Source organism: Vanessa cardui, chromosome 19, assembly GCF_905220365.1.
Source record: "Vanessa cardui chromosome 19, ilVanCard2.1, whole genome shotgun sequence".
Taxonomy (NCBI): domain Eukaryota; kingdom Metazoa; phylum Arthropoda; class Insecta; order Lepidoptera; family Nymphalidae; genus Vanessa; species Vanessa cardui.
Window position 1 is genome coordinate 8,339,359 of NC_061141.1, and position 19,280 is coordinate 8,358,638.

General features: G+C 33.8%; 1 protein-coding gene across 1 annotated transcript in view; it reads left to right on the forward strand.

Annotated features, from left to right (window-relative positions):
- LOC124538061 (head-specific guanylate cyclase) overlaps nt 1-19,280 on the forward strand; it is a 117,675-nt gene that overhangs the window by 31,655 nt on the left and 66,740 nt on the right. The window contains exon 2 of the mRNA XM_047115070.1: nt 1,240-1,501. Within this exon, the coding sequence (XP_046971026.1) occupies nt 1,313-1,501 (189 nt within the window). The 5' untranslated portion in view covers nt 1,240-1,312. The remainder of the gene's footprint in view (nt 1-1,239; nt 1,502-19,280) is intronic.

Below are 19,280 nucleotides of genomic sequence, written 5' to 3' on the forward strand. Positions count from 1 at the left end.
TTGTAGTTGTATCATATCACGTTAACAATATATTTATAATGATATATGCCATTTTCAAACTTATGACAAAGTGTATCCGACTACGCCGCGAAGTTAGCACATCCTTCCTGTGATGAGGATTTCGTCTGTCTAATAGAATACCTAAATATTTCCTCTTAGTCTAATTTGATCTTTTTGTTATCGAGTGTTTTATTTAATTTTGAATTTAGATAATAGAACAGTAACTACAAACAGTATCCACGATTTCGTTATCATCAGTTTTTTCTATTGCCTCTCATAATGGAATCAATTTTAAAGTCGGCATTCACGTCAATTAAACTTGTTAAATGCAAGTTAAATATAATATTATAAGAACCAATAGCATTTGTCATTTTCCCGATCCGAATAATCAGAAGCGCTGTGATTGGTTGAAACGCCGAGGAGAAATACTTTTCTTCAAGATAAACAAACAAAATCAATTTTAAATAATTATTTCCCATTAATATTTGATTTATAAATTTATTGTCATAATAAGAAAAAAAATATTCGGAATTGAAATCGGAAATTTGAAATTCAATTTAAACGTTTAAGCATTGAATAAATTTCAATTTAAAAAGCATTAGCGGTAAGCAAATTATCTCAAAAGTGTTAAACCCATCAAAATTTCCGTTAACTCGTTCGTGTAGTAAACATTTTGTGTTTGTAACATGTAAATATTTACGTTTGCTTTTAACTCTATTAGAATTGATAATTCCGGGAATTAATACTCCTATGTCGAAATGAAATTCATATAATTGAATTTCATAATTCACTAAACTATTGTAGTTATGAATAATAATTATTTTTGTAATCTTATTTTATTTTATTATATTTACTATTTAAAATACTGTATTGTAATATCTGATGGGTGACGTAAATTGTATATTGATTTATTAAACATTAAATCAAAACCTTATTCGTATTATAACATGATGGAATAAGCATTGAGTGTGTTTAATACAACATGCAAGTATTACTCGAATTTCTTAACTGATAATTTAATAACTGATGATGATGGCTGATTGATCATTTAACAAAAACAGGTCTAAATTATGCGAGCATTTTTAATACTACCAAAAAAGTATACCTCCGCCAAATATTATAGTGTATATTTTATTGCGTTACCTAAAAATGAAAGCTGAGTGAAAACAAATTTTTTTACAAACGATTAGTTTAGATTAATTAGTGAAAAGTAATTAACAATATCATTCTCTGTTTCAGGTTCTAAAGCAAATCTGGAGTGATAATATACACCAAAAGCTGACTATGACTTGATCATAAAATAACGTTGATCATGTCGTGTCCATTCCGCCGAGCTTCCTCGCAACACCAATTTGCAAATGGCGGCGGTTCCGGTAAAAAGGAGTTTCGGTCTCGGCAGTCGTCAGTTCACCTTCCTGGTCCGGAAGAGGAGGTGGGGGACAGCAATACCCTCACACTGAAACATCTGAGCGAGGCGTTGAAACTCTTGACAGCACCGTCGGTAAGTGCTCCGTTTGTTGAAATAATATTATTCGATACTTTCATAGCGTCGAGTTGAAGGTCGAAATGCATACAGCATCTATATAACTATCATTATCATTACAAAGTATAATACATAGTCGCTTACCGCTATCTGTCCCTATTTATGCTTAGTTCTATAAAATTAGGCAACATATTTTGATGCAGTTTTTTTTAATAGACAGAGTCATTCGAGAGGATGGTTTTAGTGTATAATACATGGACAATATAGTAAGGAAATGCTGATAATTTTAGAAGTTTCCAATGTGATGCTTGTCAAATGCTTCTTAAGTCTCAAAATATCTTTAAGACAATGCACATCTTGCGTGTCCTCTCACAGTCGATACCGTTTTAATTCAATAATTTAACATTTCGATGTTTTCCGCAATAGTTTACTTGGTAATAGTATTTAGTTTGATACATGAATTTAAAAGTGCTTGTAAAAGCGTAGTCCAATAAAGTACATATTGATTTAAAATTTGTGTCCTGGTAGGCTCAACCATTCATCAGATATATTCTATTACTTATCAGCAGTACTTAGAATTGTATTTCAGTATGAATGTTGAGTGACCCAGTGTAATAACAGACACAAGGGGCATAAAATCTTAGTTGCTTAGTCTAAGGTTGGTGGCGCAATTGTTTATCTCATCATTTACATTATCTGCCAGTTCATCACCAATTGTTGGTAGAGCATGTGTGATGCCCTATCTACAATTTTACAACCAAACAGCAGTACTTAATACTGCAGTGTATCGGTTTGTAGGGTAATTTAGTCTGTGCAACAACAGGCACAAGGGATACAACTATTTAGTTCCCAAGGTTGGTGGTGTATTGGCGATGTTTGGAATGGTTGATATTTCTGACAACGCCAATTTTAGTAGATTAACCAATTAAAAAATATAAAAATTATGATATGCAACAATATCAGATAAATAAAATAGAAGCACTTTTATTTTCCGTTGAATAAATATAAAGAAAAATAAATACAAGATATATTTTAAATCTGAGAATACACCATGCCAAGAAAATCTGCTTTTGTATCTTCTAAAAAAATGTTTATCTAATGTTGCGGCCAACCATCCATTGCCCAACTTTAAACATTATGCAATAATGCCGAAATAGACGAATAAAGCTTCATTTAAAAATCTACTTTATTTTTCATACCTACGGTTCACTTTTGTATAACAAAATTATTCAGAACAAACTGCAGTACAAACTTTACCATTAAATCCTTACACGTAATATCTTCAAATTCCGCTTTTCAGACAAGTTAAACCAAAATGTAATACATTGTATTTTAAAAATATTCATTTCGAAGGCCACTATATTATGCAATATTACAATATATTACAGTTCGTAAAATATTTTTAAACGGGTGCATAGACGAAAGTATATATTATTTTGTGCATATCACGCGGTTAATTCTAATTTAGAATTACGCACTAGTATTAAATAGATATTCAAGAACTTGTTTGTTAAAAAAAAATGTTGACTGCTTGACACGCAGAAATAAATTAATCAGACCGTTCGAACGCGTTTTCCGAAGTTAAATTTTTAAAACCAGGTAATATATAAGGCTAGGTTGTAGTCTAAACTTCCACGGTCCACGAAGAGGACCCCCTCGAGGAGCAAGTATCACCGTCGGGACGGTGATCAAGGTGCAGGCCCAAATGAATTACTAGGGCTTGATCCTGGACAGATGATAGTGCTTCAGGCAACATTTCACTCAGCTCGCGCCGAAGCTCATCAACGTTACTGCCGCCCTGGGGCGCCTCCACCACTGGCAATTGGGCCCAAAATTTACGCAAACCACCGAGGTTAATAATGGTGAGAGGCATCAGAGGATACCGCACGCTGCCGTGGACTGCAGCGACACTTCTCGCGGGCGACAGTGGTGCTCGCGTAAGTGTACCGGTTCCGGGTCGAGGCAAGGTACCGCGGCGATCGTCCAGAGTCGGTGGACATCGGGCGGATCAGTGCTCTAGACCAACAGGCCCTGATCGTCCGATGGGAAAGGGATCTGGGGTCACCCACAGTGGGCCTGGCGACAGTGGAGACTATTCGTGCTTATTTGAGTCGCTGGGTCAAGAGGAAGCACAGCACACTGTGAGGAGTCACCCTCCTGCCACGAGTGTGGTGCGCCAGTGGACACGGCGTACCACACCCTATACGAGTGTGGTGTGTGGGACCTCATAGGCACACCCTTGCGGCGACTATGGGTGACGACCTCTCGCTGCAGAGCGTTATCAACGCCATGCTCAGTAATGAAAAGACAACTGCGGAAGAGTGAAAGGCGCAACGCGCACCTTTTCCCCCCACCTCAATAGGCGTCACAGATACCAGGGGGTGTCCCAGTACCCCAGAAATCCCCCCTAGGTGTTGGAAGCCCGCATAGGCGAGCCAACCTTCAGAGCGTCACGGTAACATGCGTAAGCGATCCCGTGGCGCATGCCGAAAGACAGAGAGGGTACCACTGGTGTTTTAGTGGGTAAACACGTATTACTTGAGCGCACGCAGCTTTCAGGGCTCTGGAGAGATATTAGTATTTTAATCTTTAATCTTGACCGACTAGTAACAGCCGACTCTACAAAGTCTATAAAATTTAAATTTTGAACCTATAATGCGTGATTCATATTTATTTTATAACATAAACATCCATTCAAAAATATTTTTTGGATTTTTTTTCAATTGGTATCAATTTATGACGATCATTTATATACATTCGCTGGATAACTCAAATGTTCCACTGAAATACAGTAATATACCGATAATGTAACTGATCTTTTAATTTATTGCCAGCCTATTGTATATACCTTTAGCTATTATATATGTATATATATATGTATTTTTGTAATTCTTAATTCTTAGCTTGTTTCATCTTATAACTTTGAATTAAAGTGTGAATGTGTTAAGGAAGAGCGACTTCTTCTGGCACGGGAGCTCACGGCACTCAAAAGAAGAAGTCAACCTTTGAGATTTTATTGTACTGTCTTGGTTATTGATGAAATAAACATTTATTATTAATTATTTATTTACTTATTATTGTTCGATTGGTATTGTGTCATTATTTACCCATATTGTGTACAGAGTCAATGTATATGTATATTGATTTGATTATATTGTTTTATACAGAAGTTTCTACAGTGCGAGTTTTACGACCAAACTATTTTTTATGATATTAGCACGCGTGCGGGTCTCCGGAAAGTGGTCTCCAACACCCTCCTTGGGTGTTTCTCCATTGGCGCTGAAAGAAATGGTTGATCCATTCCTTGCATCGCCAATTCGCCGCCAACATTGGGCACTAAGCTGGTATACCCCTACGTAGACATTGGTGCTGTAAGAATTATCAAGCATTCCTTACATCGCCAATACGCCACCACACCTTGGGCACTAAGCTGTTATATCCCTTGTACCTATAGTTTTGCTATTTGGCGACAGAATTTGTGATGTCTTACCAACAATTGATGATAAACTTGCAGAGAACAGCTAGTATTAGTATAAATAATTTAACCTTGACATCTTAACATAGTAATAGAACTAGAAGCTATAAATACATATCTATAAATGGATTATATCTTATAGTCTTATGTTTACATAAAGGTTATTACTTATTCATGACGACTTCTGAGGACGTGGAATACATTCGCATTGGCGACGAATGCGTAATATTTATGTATTCTTATAATTAAATAGTTGGCGATCTATGTGTGCATACATTGCTTTTTTATTTCTATTAGAGGCACTATTTTACTGACAATACATATAAGATCTAAGGTGTTGCTCGATGCTGAATAATCCACATCATATTTGAAACAGACGGTCTTCTATTTCGAAGTAAAATATCTGAGCGAGAAGTAGCATAGATGAACTTGTACATATTTGTGTGATAAGTATAAATGTAATAACCTCAAAATGAAATGATCATTATTATAAATATGCTATTTCTAGGTTATTGCAATGGGTCTGATTTTTTACTCCAAGCCTTGGCAAGTCTTTAATTTCTTTTAGGATCGCAGATGTCTTCTCGTTGTCCATTCGTTGGTATTTGATCTCATATGATCTGAAGATTATGATTACGACTCCTATTTCATCTAAAGTATGATTTTGGTTTCATTGATACAAATTTTTAGACTTTTTTATGGTATAGGTTGGCGGACGAGTATATGGGCCACCTGATGGTGAGTAGTCACCATCCCCATAGACAATGAAGCTGTAAGAAATATTAACTATTCCTTACATCGTCAATGTACCACCAACCTTGGGTACTAAGATGTTATGTCCCTTGTGCCTGTTGTTACACTGGCTCACTCACCCTTCAAACCGGAACACAACAATACTGAGTACTGTTGTTTGGCGGTAGAATTACTGATGAATGGGTGGTATCTACTCAAACGGGCTTACACAAAGCCCTGCCACCAAGCAAAACTAAACTAAGAGTTTCTAATGGAAATATTTTTACTTGATTATATCTTTCTTATATACATTTATTTAAACGAGATATTAATAATATATACGCCGTACTCAGTAAATGTGACAGAAATAAAATTGCGCCAGTAATATTATAGTAAAATTAACCGCCGTGCTTTCTCATAATAAATCCAACCACTTAAACGTGAGGCATGTGGTCATTGATCATGATCATTAATAATATGAGCAACGAGGGTGGTAGCTGAGGCTCTCTGCCCATCAAGTGAAACGACATTTACTTGGACTTAAAACATAGGCGTTTATAATAAATATATTTTATATAAAAACTGTGCCCGCAACTTCGTGCGCGTTTAAATTTGACAAAACCGTTATTTTTGTAGCCTAGGATACTCCGTCTTACATTAGCTTGATGCCAGTAAAAGTGCCGTCAAACTTGGTCCAGCCGTTCCAGTTATTAGCCAGAACAAACAGATGAACAGACAAAAATTGAAAAATAATGATGTCTTAGCATAATATGTATCGTGTATACTTACACATGCACATAAAAGCAACTAGTTTGATGTTGCAGGCGGACATTCAAAATTTATTAAATGTATCGATTGGATTAATACGAAATCAGAATCCTGATTCTCTAAATCGGATCGATTATTAACTTATATAAAATAATTTACCATGCACACTTTCCACCTATAAATAATATATCCATAATAAAACATTTATTTATTAATAATATAACAAAGCGTTTATTCAATTTAAAAAATACAAGCGCGTCGACATCGCATTAGAGAAAATATTTACGACATCCATGGATAGGTTTGTCTAAAAAACCTTTTACACAGTGAAGAGGCAATTTGAAGAGATTGCAAGATAAAGTGAAATAGAGGCGATGTTTTGCTTTTGGGTATGAACATTTTTCTTCCAAGCTGATCGGCTTAGCAGTGGAAATTCATGGAATCTGTATAGTTCAGGGATTAGCTGTAGTGGAGAAATGCAATCTGCATCAGCAACGAACATACGTTCCTGCTTTAATTATTTTATTTAGCAAAAAAATAAGAGAATACTTTAAGAAACATGTTTTTTACAAATTGCCTTTTATACTGGGTCAATCAAGGGGCTCGTATCGCTTCTTTCTTTTGATTGTTGAGGCGTGTTCCCGTGGCTGAAATTGGCTCCAAATATAACGATAACTATAATTACGTTATATAATCGTAAATCGATTTTTAAGTAGTCTAATATTTTTCATTTCATTTTAATTAGGAGGACTCTAAAAAATGTTTCGAATTCAATTATTTTTATTACTTTTTAGTGCAAATTTATTTGTTTTATAATAGCGTTTTGTTTGAAGTCGGTTTTCCTTTTTGTTATTTTTTTTTATATATTAAATTAAAACCCTACAATACAATGAATCACGTATGAGTGTTTCTGATGTCATAGTGACCTAACTTTATAACCAGTATTTTTATATTACACGCGATCAAAGGTGCAAAATCATGAATCACGTGTTGTCTATAAAGATATATATTACTTTTTTAAATGATTTGTTATTATTTTCAAAAATAAAATACATTATACTGTCACGATATAATTTTTATCATAAATAAAAATAGAAAAGGATATATTATTTGCTCCAGTCATGCTATAAAATAAGTATAACGTAAACGGATATACGAAGCTTTTACGATGCTATAAAAATATAAGGAGCTTCCAAATAACATTTCATTTTTTGACGTGTAGCACAACGAACAATGAAAATACGGTATAAAACATTATTTTATTTTCATAGAACATGTTCAACATGTACAGCCTGAGAATTTCCCACTGGTGGACTAAGGCCTTCTCTCCCTTTGAGGAGAAGATTAGAGCTTATTCACCATGCTGCTCCAATGTGGTTTGTTGGATGAGCAAGTGGCGCAATTTCGTCGAAATTAGACACATGCAGGTTTCCTCATAACATTAGTCTTGAAAGTGCGTGTCGTTCTTATTTATTTCATCTGAAGAAAATTAATTCTTCTAGACAGAACGGACATTACGAATTATCAAAGCTTTATATAATCCTATAACATCGAGGTACAAAAGTGCTCATAAATAGTAATCGGTTTTAAATAATAATCTAAATAATATCTGTTAGAGAAACAAAATAAAAACGGTTCATTAGATCCTAGTTTTTTTAACAAACGTACTCAACAGTAATCCATACAAATATTAAAAAGCTGGAGACTTAGCTAAATATGCCGATCCTTTGTTTTTGCATCTTTATATGATTTCCATTTACTGGGGACTTCAAGGGCATACGACTTCATGCTTTATATTTTTCTATGAGTAAATTGGACACATAAATGATGTCACATATTATGTCACCTGTCAATAAGATCAGTTACGACCCTAAGACATTCCTAAGAGAGTAGGAGTTGTCATAATCGTTAACCGATCAGTTATCGAGGAAACTTAAGTACAAGCACTCACAAGAAGTGAGAACAACACGACATATTGTAACAATTTGAATGGCTTTTATGATAATTAGATTATAATTGGTATCAATTACAAGACTGCAGTTGATTTAGTGACTAGCTGATAAGCCTTCAGATTTTGAGAATCTAGGTTCAAACTGTCTCGAAAAGTTTTGGGTTTCTTTATCAAAAATATCAGTAGTAAGAAGTTTTTTCAGTTGGCGGTTTAAGCAATCTTGAGCCTCGAAAAGCAGGTAAAACTGTTAACCCTGCGCCAGATATTTCCACGGTCGTGTCAAATTGCTGTTCCTTATGAGTCAAATTTACCAAATGTTAAAATTAAGGGTATCTTATATTACATAATTAATGCCTGCTTTTAACATCGTACTCACGAAATTACTTTCATACGAAAATCTTTTAATATTATTATTGTTAATCATCGGAATTCCCTCGCGATTTATCGAAGAATGTTCGGTAGTCTTCCTGAAATACTTATATATTATAAGTTAATTTACATTAATAATGTTTTTGTTTACTCATTCAAAACCAGCATATGGACAAGCTGATGTTATTTGGCACAGCCATAAGCACATACCGTAGCAAAATCTGTCACAGTTGCCATAATTACGCTGGTTAACTAAGCCTTCAAACTGGGACCCAACAATACCATGTATTGCTGCTTAGAGATAGAATATCCAATGAGCACTCAGACCTACTAAATGTAATTAAAAAAATATATTCAATTTCAAATATATTTTTAACGTAATACAAGTATGCCATAACATATATAAACTTGAATGTTTCTAATACTAAATTTTCTTGATTTTCAACGGAAGCCAACCGGGATACTTAATAAGCTAACGGTAACACGAGGTATACTCGCTAACTTTTGATTGCTTCGAAACTTTGTTACATGACGCAATGTTTCAGTAAAATTCCTTTGTCGTTGTAATTGATTTAAGATGTGTTTAATAATATGGAAATATTTCTAATTAAAATAAACTATCGTGATGAAATTAAGTGAGCTGACATGTGCGCTAATCGCATGTGTAAGAAACAATAATAGTTGATGTGTGTATATAAATAAAATATTGTGTAAAAGATTAAATCACGAAAAATTGTGGTTTTAAAGATTTTATGCTAGCTCCTCTAAGCCGCCTTGAGTGCGCCGGCATTCTAACCAAGCTTCAGGAAAAGTGTTTATCGTGTTAAAAAAGTATGTAGGGGAAGATAGCTTTCTACAGCTGTGACTACAGCAGTGGCTATGATGCCGAATTAAGGTTATACCTAAACTAATTCCTTAATTTAGGCTTCCCCTCGAATGGCTGCAGGGGACTTTGTAATGCAACTGGAGATGAAAGGAAAGGGAGTCTCGTACGCCAATTTCCTGGACCTGTCCTATCGTGAAGGACGTCAAGCTTTACGGCTAAATAAGACTTTTTAGGCATATAGTCCGTTGATATACTATGGATTACAGGCAGCTGGAACTGTCGAAGTCGCAGTCAGACCAAGCAGGAAAACTAGCCGTCAAGCTACAAGCAAACAAGCACAATATTAACTAACGAATTCCTCCCTGTAAAACTTACAACAACAGCCTGTAAATTCCCACTGCTGGGCTAAAGGCCTCCTCTACCTTTGAGGAGAAGGTTTGGAACATATTCCACCACGCTGTTCCAATGCGGGTTAGTGGAAACCCTAAAAACCCTGTAATACTTAAGAATGCCTTAAGGTACTCTGCCCATTCAGGGCTAAACGATGAGTCTATTTTCTTGGTGCAGAGAAGATGAACAAAATTCGGGCTGCACCAAGATGTTCCCATACTGAAGAGAAATATGTAATGTTGTCATCAGCTCATAATTCAGTTTCAATTAGACTAATGTTAACCAATGCATTTGGACTATAACTCGTAATTGTTCCGTTCCGTAGATAATTGGGAAATCGACCTGTCTGTGGCCTATAAGCCCTTTTATACATTTAACCTCCTCGTCGTCCTATTAGCCTTTCTTACCTCATTCGGTAGAGGACTTAGACGGCACTATGGCGGGCCAAACTTGAAGTTGAAAGGGTCTTAGACTACCTAATACCAGGGTATTGAAAGTATCTAATTGAAGATAAATACTTCTCTCGCTAACCAAAAGTGTCAGAGTTGTTGATTTATCCCAGCTCTGTCACAGCTGTGTTAAACAAACATTGGCTGACACCGATAATTGTTTATAGTAATTCCAATGTAGACAGGCAAATGTCCTGATGGTTGATGGTCACTGTTATCCATAGCCGTAAGAAATGTCAACCATTCCTTATATTACAAATTTGCTGTCAACCGCCCAACTGAGATGTTATTGTTGTTCCTTGTGTTTATAGTTACACGACCTTACTCACCTTTCAAACCGGGTCGTATTAATACTAATTGTGTAGTGAATATGGACATGCACGAAACCGAGTAAATATAAACCATTTTGTTCTGAAATATTGTTATTATTCTTTAATGGCTTGAAAATTGTACAAGTATTACGTTGTAAACCATTTACGCAAGATAACATTTCAATCAAAATATATAAACAAATTTCTTTCTCAGTATTTTTAGAGTTAGTGAGTAATTTTGTAACACCAAAGAGTAATCCCAACATTTGTTTAATATACGACCCTCTTTAACCGTCGCTAATGGCGCTTCCTGTACGTTTGTACGTCAATCCATCATCCTTTCAACTCGAACACTTTAAACAATGTAGTTTACTTACAAAATACACCAAGGCTCTTTCTATAAATAACTGCTTTGAGGAAATACAAAGACTATCACAACTGCGATCTTGACTATACGAGACTTTTCAAAAGACTTCTTTTTATAAAATTAAATGATTATTAAAAATACAAGAATTGTCAACATTAGTGAACGAAATAAGTATTTTAATATGAAAATAGTTACTGTAGAAGTTTATGAATAATGACAAATGACCTTGATGACAAAAATGCTAGCAGTTTTTTCCACGTTGAATGGAAAATCTGACACTCTCGGCAAAATAGTGTAGATTGCCTGTACTAGTGTATAACGTATAATAAAATGTCCAAGTGTTTAAAATGACAATGAAGCGATACTATAACTAGGTATAGGAGATGAATCTTAACGCTCTTCATTCGCTTTATTATTTCATTTTTTTTCTGATATGAGACGGAATCAGAACGGCAAGTGTCTATACTAATTTATTAATAATAAAGTGATAGAACATTTGACTGTAATTAATTCGTTTTATTTTGTACCTTTTTTGTTCGCTTCACTTTCCCTAATATTTCGCATCAATCTTTTGTTTATATAGATTTATAGCTAATAAATATCAATATGTGGCGTAGATCAAGTATTTAATTATGATAATAATATGGAGTTACTTTTTAGGTGCATTTGAAGTAAATTTTCATATTGAAACGGTAATGACGTAAAACATGAAACTAGTGGAATAAAGAGTTATGACACGCATTACAGAGAGCATAAAATTCCAAATTCATCGTGAAATTATTGTAATATGATCACAATTAGTGAAACACTGTTTATATTTGGTTAACGCTATTCACTAATTAAATAAAAAACACTCGTGGATGGTTATCATATCGAAATAATAATTTTGCAATATTATGCAAAGATATTGGAAAGTTACGAAATACACACAATTGATCAGAAGTTTACAATAATGGGTTAGCTGTAAATAGAGTTATAATTACAGGAACGTCTATATCGTCATTGTACCTTAATTTAATGGAACTACTTTACAGAGTAAACGATTCGTTGCAACAAAAGGTCAGCATATTCTGGTAATCGGTCACTGTTATTAATAATATCTGTGACCTTGAAAAAATCAATCGAACCAATTACTAAAAACTCAACGCTGACTGAAGACTAAACGAATTAAGCGACAATGCTCATTACAAATATTACGTCTTTATGGTTTTTGCCCTGAAAAAGCATAATCTGTTCGGAATTTCGTCTAGACATTTTGAGCGTCGACATGACTAATTATCTTAGTCGATTTAAGATTTTAATGTATTCGTAAAGTTAATATTATCACAGACACGAATTACAACCTGTATATGTTCATAATAATAAGTAAGAATTTTTAAAGGAATAAAATTTAGCATTTTTCCTTTATAATTCAGCATTTAAGCCTTTTTAGACATGGCTGGAATAAAAGGCTTTTATGTACGGTGAAAAAGCGTGAGATCGCTTTAATATTTACACCTATCCTAACAAATACGGATGCAGTTTTTCGCTTCGAGGGTATTGTGTTACAAAATTCAATAGTCTCTCTATTGTGAACTATTTATACGGGTTACAGAGAGTTTATATTTAATAGGATTTAAATCTTACAGTTAGTTCTGCTGGAATACTTTTATGTGATGTTTATTTTTTAACATTAAATAATAAGTTTTATTTTATATTTTCATATTTATAGGTGAAAATTTAAATTAAGTCATAATTATATTATTTGTATGTCCTTCCTAGCTGGATGAATCAGATATTTAATAAAACTATGTGGGATGATATATATGAGAAATAATAATAATAATTATTTTTATTAAACTTACTTTTTTTAATTAGTTTTATTATTTTATATTCGACTATATATTTTTATCAAAATTGTAATACTTTTACATTTTGAATTTACTAGAAATTATTTTCTTTTGATTTTATTATAGGAAAACATTCGGATTCATAGATTGGCCACCTATTACCAATACGTATAATCAGTAGTGACTACTTACCTATATGTTGCTTATTGCCAGTCTGTCTATATGACATAAAATTCAGCCTACAAAAGCTCCAAGGCTGGGTTAAGATCTCATCTTTTAAAGGAAAAGGTCCGAACCTTATTCGACCAACGCAACTCAAATAAAGATACTATATTTTGGACGTAAAAATGTTTCTCTGGGTATTACAAAAGTGCATATTTCCAACTAGCATCAAAAGTTCACTTCAACTGTTAAATAATTACACTTTCAATTCACCGGGAGATACTAAAAACTAGCAGTCTAGCCAACATGATGTGCGATCAAGAGTTCCATTCTATTTATTTGACTATATTTTTTCAACAGCCACTGATATAATAAATTGTTTTACATCTTTCTTCTGGAATAAATATAACATTAAAATATTCTTATCGTATAGGATATTTCTAATATTTTTTTAAGACGCTATTACAAAAAACATAAGGTTACTAGTTTGGAATGTGGATTCTAGCAATATTAGCAAAGTCAGTACTACCCTTCCTCAGATTTGCAAATCAATAACATCAACACTAATATTATAATTGCGAAAGTAACTATCTGTCTGTCTGATAATATTTCTATAGTACTTTCACGTCTTTACTACGTTTCAGATGAAAAAAAAACCATAAATTTTGGTATGAAGCCTGAACTTCAAGGAAAATCATTTTAAAGTCTGAACTTCAAAAAACCAAACCCAAACAGTGAACTGAAGCCGCTGACGACCATTCATTCAAAGACATTTTACAGACTGGTCTTGCTAATTGCCTCATTCGTTTACTTTAAATCCAATATAGCACCTACTTAGGGGAGGATACTGAAGTGAACTACCACTCGCCGTTCGACGTCGCTAGGTCATTTATTATCGGCTAATGATTTTTTTCTGTCCACGAAGACGATCAGCGTCAATCGTGTCTCCCGAATAGTAATGTACTAAATCGATGTGCCTAGGTTTAGGTATTGAGGGACTATTGACAAAATTAAAATTCATTTCCTAAATGATAGACGAAGTAATCTATTATCTATACTATTATTATTTTGTAATTATTTACAAAAGCCGATTCATGATTTTTCTTACATAATATTAAAGCGAAAAGTTTTGTAATAAGTATTATAAAACTTTCTTTTTAATTTGTTTATTTTTATATAAACTAGCGACCAACCCGACTTCGCACGGGTACAAAATGTACTTCCGAATATTTGACTGACTTTTTGAAGACATTTGTAATGTTAACAATACTGTTATTTTCATCTCTCTCTAGGACATTTATCGGGATTAAAAGTTTTCTAGATAGAACCAGATACCAGATGGTAATCCATATCATAAACGATCTCTAATTCGATATGCGCTCTTACGAAAACGCCATTTCGTGGAAGGCACAAGAGAGGCAAACGGCGCGGTGCTACCGCTACAAATGGGGAAATGTAACGCATTTTCCAACGAGATTAATTAAAATGAATTATATAAACTATCTGAGTACCTTTGATTGTAATATATTCGGCAGTTTTACTTGATTGAGTACCAGAAAATTTTATATTTATGATATTATTAAGATTAAATAAAGTACTGAAATAATGATTATATTTAAGTATAAAACTTGATGAGTTCTATTAAGAATAGATCCATAAAGCAAAATTTGATGATTCTGATCGTAATAAAAATTTTACAGATCTAGTTTCGCTAGTCTTTACAACCAGAGAATACATTTCAAAGAAACTAGTCAATACTGTAGAGTTTTTCAACCGACTTCAAAAAGGAGGAGGTTATCAATTCGTCTTTATTTTTTTTTTTTTTTTATGTTTGTTACCTCATAACTTTTTACTGGGTGGACCGATTTTGATAATTTTTTTTTGTTTAAAAGGTAGTGCTTCCCGTGGGGTCCCATTTTTTTTTAATTTTTTTCTGATGATGGTATCCGTATGAAAACGACATAAGTCTTAAATTTGCATTATGTATATGCGCGACAAATAGGTGAATAACTCAAAATCACGTTAACCAATTATGATGATTCTTTTTTTATTATAAAGGATATACTTTAAGGGTAGTTTGGTGAAAGTTTGGTAAGGTTCTGAGCACAGGATCCATGACAAATTAAGGGAACGGGAGGGAACGGAACAATTCTGAGGAGCACGTTAGGAATACTCGGTCGAATCTTTTATTTATGGGTTACTTGGATATTTAAATCATCTTCTGGAACGTGGTTATGTTCATGTAATTGTCATAATCGAATATTATAATCAACAAGCGACCCGCCCCGACTTCTCACGGGTGCAATACTGATACTAAATATACTAAAGAATTTGTTTATTTACGACATCACATTGCAAACTTCTAAAATTGTCAGTGTTTCTATACTATATTGTTCATTTATTATATACACAAACCTTCTCCTTGAATTACACTATCTATTAAAAAAAACCGCATCAAAATCCGTTGCGTAGTTTTAAAGATATAGGGACAGAGAAAGCGACTTTGTTTTATACTATGTATTGACGGAACTCCTAAACGGCTTACAGTTAGGGTGCGATTTGGGGCAGAATTTCTTTCTGTCTTTAATCAAATTTTGTGTATATGATGTGATGTCATATGATGTACGACATAGCATACGAATAGCTCTTTTGCAAAGTTTTTTTACTGAGGTCGATTACAGCTCATTCGAGGGTGGTACCTTGTAGTTTATGCCGCATGACGCATTAAAGCCGCATTTTCGAAAGTCTATTTTTGCTTTATTCGAAAGTTTCTTTTGAAATTGTCCCTGAAGTAGTTTCTGATTCATATAAACGGCACGCTTAATCTATCCATATTAAAAAAAAAATGTTAGTCTACATCAGCTTCACTTAAAATCAAAAAATAAATAAAATTTTAACAAAAAGAAAAACCGACTTCAAACAAAACACTATTTGTTTTAAAATAGTGTTTTGTTTGAAGTCGGTTTTTCTTTTTGTTAAAATTTTATTTATCTATAACAATCTCGTAACTCACCTCAGAACACGAGCGTGAAGTGTCCACGTGGTCTAATAAATCGGTTATCATTTCATAAGTGTAGAAGTGAATTCCTCCAGAATCTGTGCCGGCCTGTTTAAGCTAGGTAAAGACTTCACGTACTTTATTGACTGAGGGAAATTGTTTTATTGAAAAGGCTTGCCCTTTCGTAACCACAGCTCCGATTATTAGGCGATTTAGAATTATTTTATTCTTTAAAAGTTTTTTGATACTTATTCCAATAACTGAATTTTAGACAAAACAGTTCGGAACCTTTTCCCTTTTTTGGTAGAAAATTATGATTATTAGAGTTATAAAAAAATTGAAACTATACTCGAAATATAAATGTTCAAATTATGGAAATGTTTAAATACAATTTACTACTTTTGAATGTCGAACACTAGATGAATGTTTTGTGTTTGAAATTCAAAAGCTACATAATAAGAGAACAAGAGAAATAAGATGACAGTGACAATCCCTAGATTGCAATTATTGATATTATTATGAATATACTAATACTATTACGAGTATGCTTAAATAATATATGTATGAGTTAAACTTTATTTCAGTTTCTCACACAAAAGAGGCTTAAATTAGGCTTATTCGGAATTATTACAACAAAGTCTGTCTGTCTGAGTGCGATAAGCTCAAAACTACCGTACGAATTTCCATGGAATTTTTAGCAACAGACGGAGTAATTCCGAGTCAATTTGAGTGTAAAATTGTTAAGGTTTTGTGTAAATTGGAATATTCTTGTTTAAAATGTTAGAAAAAAAAATCCAAGTGGGCTTTTTACTGGCGTATCTTATCTTAGCTTCCAAGATTGGTGGAGCATTGGCGATGTAAGACATGGCAAATATTTATTACGGCTGTGACCACTTATCATCAGATTGTTCTTTAGCCCGACCACAAAATATATATGTTTATAATTCATTTGAGCATAAATATATAGTATCGAAATTAATCTTTCCAAAACAATGGTCATGACTAACGGCACAAATATAAAAGTATCAGTAGACAATGACACTTTGAAATATACAGATAACTACATCTACCTTGGGAAACAAATTGGCTTTGACAGTAAACAAAATGAACAAGAGGTTGCACGAAGAACACAAAACACTTGGAACAAATACTGGTCCTTAAAAGAAATATTTAAAAGTAACATGCCAATAAATTTAAAAACAAAAGCCTGGAATTCATGCCTCTTACCTTGCCTTACATACGCGTGCCAAACTTGGAAATACAGTACGACCGTAAAAAACAAAATAATTAGCTGCCAACGCGGAATAGAACGAAGCATGTTGAATATTAAAAAGCTCCAAAAAATTCGCCACTCAAAAATCAGGCAAATCACCAAAGCCAAAGATGCTTTATGCTTTGCAAAAAAGCTAAAGTGGAAGTGGGCAGGGCATGTTGCGAGACTAGCGGACGAGAGATGGACCGACAGGGTAACCAAATGGAAGGGCCCACAGGGCAAGCGCCTCAGAGGCAGACCTTGTCTGAGATGGGAAGATGATATCATAAAAATTGCTGGCCCCTGCTGGCCGCAAATAGCACAAGACCGAGAGAAATGGACTTCTTTAGAGGAGGCCTTCACCTTCACCTGAGGAGGGTTCTTGCTATAAAAAAAAAAAAAAAACTAAACATTATAAAAAATTAGTAATAATTAACTATATTTTTCCTAATATTATTAAATAAGTATTAACTTTCTTTTCTTAATAGTCATAATCTTTCTTTTTTTTCCAAAATTGTACTAAAAGCAGCACTGTGCAAGAAATAAAAGGCTTTTTTATTTTTTTTATTTTTATTTATTTTATATAGTATCGTCTTCATGCATTTCTGATTACCTTCTCAGATTGGCAGGAATTCTTGACATTGTGTCCGAATTTTTTTCCAAGTTCGTCTATTATTCATTCATATAAAATTAATTAACGACCGATAAAATCTTGACGACCTTCGTGGTCGAGTCGTGTGTACACCGGTTTTCATGGATACGCCACTCCGAGGTCACAGGTTCGATTCCTGGCCGAGTCAATGTAGATTATCACAAGTTTTCTATGTTGTCTTGGGTGTTTGTGGTACCGTCGTTACTTCTAATTTTCCATAACACAAGTACTTTAGCTGCTTACATTGGGATCAAAGTAATGTTTGTGATGTTGTCTCATATTTATTTATATTTATTTATTTAAATTAAGACTGATATATATATAAAGCATAACTTATATTTACAAAGCACAGATATATTATTGAATAAAACAATATTGTAGCAAACTAAACAATGTTTGATACATTGAAAAGTTTCGTCAAAACTTTTTGTTATCCGTTGAAAGGAAAAATTTTTAAGAACTAAAAAGACCGGTTCATGTAAGCCTTACGTAAAACGAATAAAAATCCGCATCATATGTGACACTCCAATAGATTTTGCTGAAGCCTTTGTCGGAATACAATTGAACATTGTCAAGAGCGAATCATTTGGCAATTGTAAATTGTGTTGATTTTTAGATATATTTTTTACGCTTTTACAATGAATCCCTTCAAATTATAACGATTGTATTAGAACGTTTTTATATCTTTTTGTCAATTATTATAAATGTAAGTAACAATATGAACGATCCTGTTGTCTGTTTTTGTTTGAATTATTTTGGAGTTAAGCCCTGCAGGGTTTCTCTAAGAAAATAATAGAATGAAGAAAATGATAAAAGGTATGTATGAAAATCGAGCGTTGTAGAAAAAATAATTAATTTAACCATTCATTTTTATTGTATTGATAAATGATCAACGTAAAAGCAACAGCTGCTTGGAGAGCAGGTTCAATTTAAGTCGATCGTATATGGTATGGTATATCAGACATCGACATAGCCCACCGGATAAGTAAGCTGAAGTGGCAGTGGGCTAGCTATATTCGTCGCAGAACTGATAACCGTTGGGTAAAACGTGTTCTAGAGTGGAGACCGCGTCTCAGCAAACGTAGTGTAGGACGTCATCGGGCACGGTGGAGTGACGATTTACGCAAGGCGGCAGGAGCTGGATGCTAATAGCCGAAGATCGATTACAGTGGCATGCTATTGGAGAGGCCTATGTCCAGCAGTGGGCAAGATCAGGCTGATGATGATGATGATATGGTATGCATACCATGGTTTCCTGTATCATCT